The sequence below is a fragment of the Sinocyclocheilus anshuiensis genome, unplaced genomic scaffold (genome assembly GCF_001515605.1).
Source record: "Sinocyclocheilus anshuiensis isolate Anshui unplaced genomic scaffold, SAMN03320099.WGS_v1.1 scaffold937, whole genome shotgun sequence".
Classification (NCBI taxonomy): Eukaryota; Metazoa; Chordata; class Actinopteri; order Cypriniformes; family Cyprinidae; genus Sinocyclocheilus; species Sinocyclocheilus anshuiensis.
The window spans coordinates 161,684-166,127 of NW_015554129.1; the positions used below are offsets into that span (position 1 = coordinate 161,684).

At 37.2% G+C, this 4,444-nt stretch overlaps 1 protein-coding gene across 1 annotated transcript in view; it reads right to left on the minus strand.

The window, feature by feature from the left end:
- The window catches only part of LOC107670239 (NADH dehydrogenase [ubiquinone] 1 alpha subcomplex assembly factor 4-like), an 11,033-nt gene that overhangs the window by 2,499 nt on the left and 4,090 nt on the right, over positions 1-4,444 (minus strand). The window contains exon 2 of the mRNA XM_016462775.1: positions 4,029-4,123. Within this exon, the coding sequence (XP_016318261.1) occupies positions 4,029-4,123 (95 nt within the window). The remainder of the gene's footprint in view (positions 1-4,028; positions 4,124-4,444) is intronic.

The following is a 4,444-nucleotide window of genomic DNA, read 5'->3' on the forward strand; positions in this document are numbered from 1 at the left end:
TTCTTACAAATCTTACGAATTAATTTTTGTTGCACTGATATTATATCCAGTGAAAATTTTCCCTGCAATAATTTAATTAAGAAATATTTATTTTTAATTCAAATTAAATGATTTAATTTAATTTATAAATATCCCTCAAAACCTAACAGATCTGGAAGATTCACCTTGAAAGTGGATCAACTGATTTAAAATGGAGGAAAGTGCAGAGAACATCACAATATTTATCTTATATATTGCTTTCTAAACACAATTAAATAAGCTGGTGTTTTACCTTGATTCTCCTGGGGCTTTTTTTATATATATATATATATGCTGCTGCATCAGTCACATCATTATAAGCTTAGATTCAGATACACATCCTTCTCTCGCCAGATGTTTGAAGCTCCGACATCCCACATTTCTACCTAAAATATACGTCCATCCGTGAGATCTATTTCTTCGAGAGGCTGACACGGTTTCGGTTGAAGAACACGAAAGGCTCAATAACTGTTGCACAGATACAATACACTACGCATCAATTTCTCTTCCCTTTGTGCTTTGCAGTTTTTAACACGAAGCGCTTACAAGCCAGATGTTTGAAGCTCCGACATCCCACATTTCTACCTAAAATATACGTCCATCCGTGAGATCTATTTCTTCGAGAGGCTGACACGGTTTCGGTTGAAAAACACTAACTAAACGTGTCAAAAACATAAAAAAAATAAAAGTTTTGCCCGTTTTGGGGATGTAAATCAATCTGAAAACCCCCGTTGCAAAACAGATGTTTAACCTCGTAATAATCTAACAGAAAAAAAAACCCCTGAGCTAAACAGACTTAAAATATAGCTGTTTTGTCGAGTGCAAACGCTCATTTTAAACGGAGAGGAATGCATGAAACATTTTGTACCCGCTTCTCATTCCGCAAATGCATCCCAAACACACCGTGTCGCTCGTGCTGTCCGCTTTCACCGAGTACCGCGTCACTCAAAGTAAACCAATTAAATTTCAGCGCCGGATTTGAGTCACACCCCGTTAACCAATGAAAATGCAGGAGTCGCCAGCTGGAGTTTTCACTTCGGCCAATCATCGATGTCGAAGCAGCTGCGTTTCGTTGCGGGATGGGAACGAATCAAGTGAGTTTGCGGTATAGCAGTGAGTTTGAAATATAAAACACAATGAAATAAACAACAGAAAGAGAACGGTAAAGTTTTGATATAGTGATAAGAGAAAGTAAGTCTTCTGAAACTAATGAACTGAACCCAATGCTACGCTGAGGACATCTGCTGGTTCGAGCGTGTGAATCCGGGACAGCCCGCAAATTATGTTCTCATCTCTAGATATCAAAAGAAAAAAAATCTACAATTGGCCCATGTCTCCTACTAAATAAGGCATGATACATCTGAAAAGAAATGGGTTTCTCATAATATTCCTTATATAATTCATAGTAAACCACAACAATTCAAACAAAATGAATTCAACTCGCATCACATTGATGATAACAACTGGGAGTGCAAAGTATTGATGAAAAACATTCAAGAGCAAAATGGCAGAGAGTAACTATAAAAAATAACGTTATATTCAGTACACAATCAAATGACCAATGCATGGGGCAACTGATTTATTGTCAGAGCAAACAGATGCAAACTGCAGTGTTATGCTATTCTGTGTCAGCTGCGCCACGTGGATACGTTTTCGACATTGTTTGTGCTTTGATTTGAACGTAAAACAACGTATCCGTGTGGTGCGTTACGTTACTTTTGCATTACTTTTTCTTATCTGGGCTGGGCTTGCTTGTATGTTTTTAATATTAAAAAGTTAGATTTTTGGCATATGTTAAAGCCCTTTCACACCAAAGTGAAATGAATAAGCCTCAGGCTGAAGGAAATGTAAATTCAATTGACATTTAATTATTGCAGGTTTGCGTCATATTCTGAGTTTGCATTTCAGTTTTTATTCATTTTGAGGAATATTGAATCGGTTTTTGTGCAAGTGAGATGAGTAAATGCATGCTCACATTTAGTCTAGAACTACAGTAAGCATCATGTTCACACAGCGCAAACAAAGCCTCTGCATTTATTCCCAATTTCTCTCAACATGGGGACAGGAGAATTGTCATTCAATAAATGGGAAAACAAAGTAACTGGCATTACTTTGAAAAGGTAACTCTGATATTTTCTTGTCATTTGTATTACTTTACTTAACAATAGTAATCCGATTACATAACTCACATTACTTGCAATACGTTACCCCCAAAACTGTTCAAAGACACAGTGTGTTTCTAAGCCTAGTAGTCTAAAAAACATGGACTCTTTCTTACCATTTACATAGTCTATTGATTTAATAGAACAGGCGTGATTTCTTACAGCACCTACTGCAGTGCAATCTGTCTGGCAGTAAGCCGCACAAGCATATTATGTGTGGCATTTCAAAAGGATAATCAAGTGCAAAAAGACTTGGATCGCATCTATGCACACCCTTCGCATTTCACCTAAACATCGTAGAGACCTACTGTCTACTGCATAAAAATAATTCATAAATGTCATATTTTCTGCACTCATTCAGTGCAGACTGACAATGCATTGAGTTTATATCAATGAATCTAAATCAATGAATAGTTCTGGTCCAGGATTATGATTGGTTGAGCCACAGTAATAATTCAGACACAATACTTCTATACAGCAATATTTTTATATTTTCTATTTGACATGACGTTAACTAGTGACACCATGCTATTTTAAACAATTCTTCTATCATTCTCACTAAATATCGAGTTGTGACATTCAGAGTACAAAATTAACACCCACCAAGCACCAAATGCAGGTACTTTTCAATTTGGCCTGTAAATTTCACAGTACGAAGCATTTGAAAATGGCCACAGAGGAAACTGAAGTGGGGAAAAATGCATGACCTAAGTTGTCTGAAGCACAAGAGCAATTTGAATGAAACGCTTCAAAGAGGCTCAGAAGCACGTGGGCGGCTGCTGCAGGTGCTGACCGACTGCTTGTGTTGTTTAATGCAATTGAGATATGTTTTCCCCAGCGCATAACATATTTTACTGTTGTAGCCTAAGTCTATACTTTGTAAATGTTATGAATTGAAAGTCAAGTGCACATTTGCATTTTGCAAAAACAAGTGAGTTGCTGTTACTTCAAAGACGAAGCAAAATAATGTCGTTTTTTTTTTCCTAATACACATTGGCCACAATTATTGGACCCCTTTTATTCAATACTTTCTGCAACCTCCATTTGCTAATCTCTTAAAATGCCTGATGAGGATAGAGACAACCTCTTCATTATTGCCCTTATGGTGGAAATGGGAATTTTCAATGCTTTAGCCATTTTCTTTCAGGCAATAAAGCAATAAGCCCCAAGAAGCCGTGGTTTACAGTGAATTTATAACAGCTAAGGGGCGTTGTTAACAGCTAAAACCCCCTTAGCTGTTATAAATTCACTGTAAACCACGGCTTCACGGGGCTTACTGCTTTTATAAAACGGTTATTCCATATACGTAGCAAGGTTTCACAAAATAAAACAGAGCAAATAAAGTGTAATGATATTAATAAAAACAGTATTCTTCTACCAAACAATGTAGTTCCTCAGAAACAGTTGTGGTTCCAACAAAGTGGTTGCCGAGCAACACACAGAAGTAAACAAAGGTGTGTGTTTGTAGTGTAATTTACAACAGCTTCGAACGCGGCTCAGCCAATCAGAATCAAGGACCGGAACTCTCCCTTTTATAATTTCTATTTTGCGAAGGACAACAATCTTTTGCTGCACATCAGAAGTATGTTCTTTGGTTTTACTCATTGCGATGGATGGAATTGTTTGGACCCACTGTTTCTATTCCAAAGTGCCCTGTGGTTTTTCTTTTTCTTTATAACTATGCTGTTGATCCATTTTAAGAAATTTTGCTTTGCAATTGTTGGTGAAATTTGACGCAGTTTATTAAAAGGCAACTTAATAAATATGAATCAATGCGTCTTGTTGATACCACAGTAATTGCTGCTGACTTTAATTGGTCTGTAGGTCAAAATATCCTAAAATTCAAACCTGAGGATCTGGATCTTTAGACTCCACATAAATGTCCTTGAGCATCGACAGCAGTGGATCATTCTTCTGGTGAATCTCTTCTGCCATAGAAACACCTATTTCAGATCATGCAAAAAGTGTGTAACATGCAGTTTGATTATGGATATAATTCATTGCCAAAAGTATGTAGACATGCTCTTTATACGGGTCTGGCTTTTGGCACAGCTATCTATTGATCTACATCAGAGTGCAAGGTAATGAAGGCATTGAAAACAAGTTTAAAATCAATGTTTCATACATGGCCTCCCTGTTGAAAAAAAAACAGCATATGCTGGTTAGGTATGTTTTGGAGCTGGTTTATGCCGGTCCTTTGCTGGTTTATGCCGGTCCTTTGCTGGTTTAAGCTGGTCCTTTGCTGGTTTATGCCGGTCCTTTGC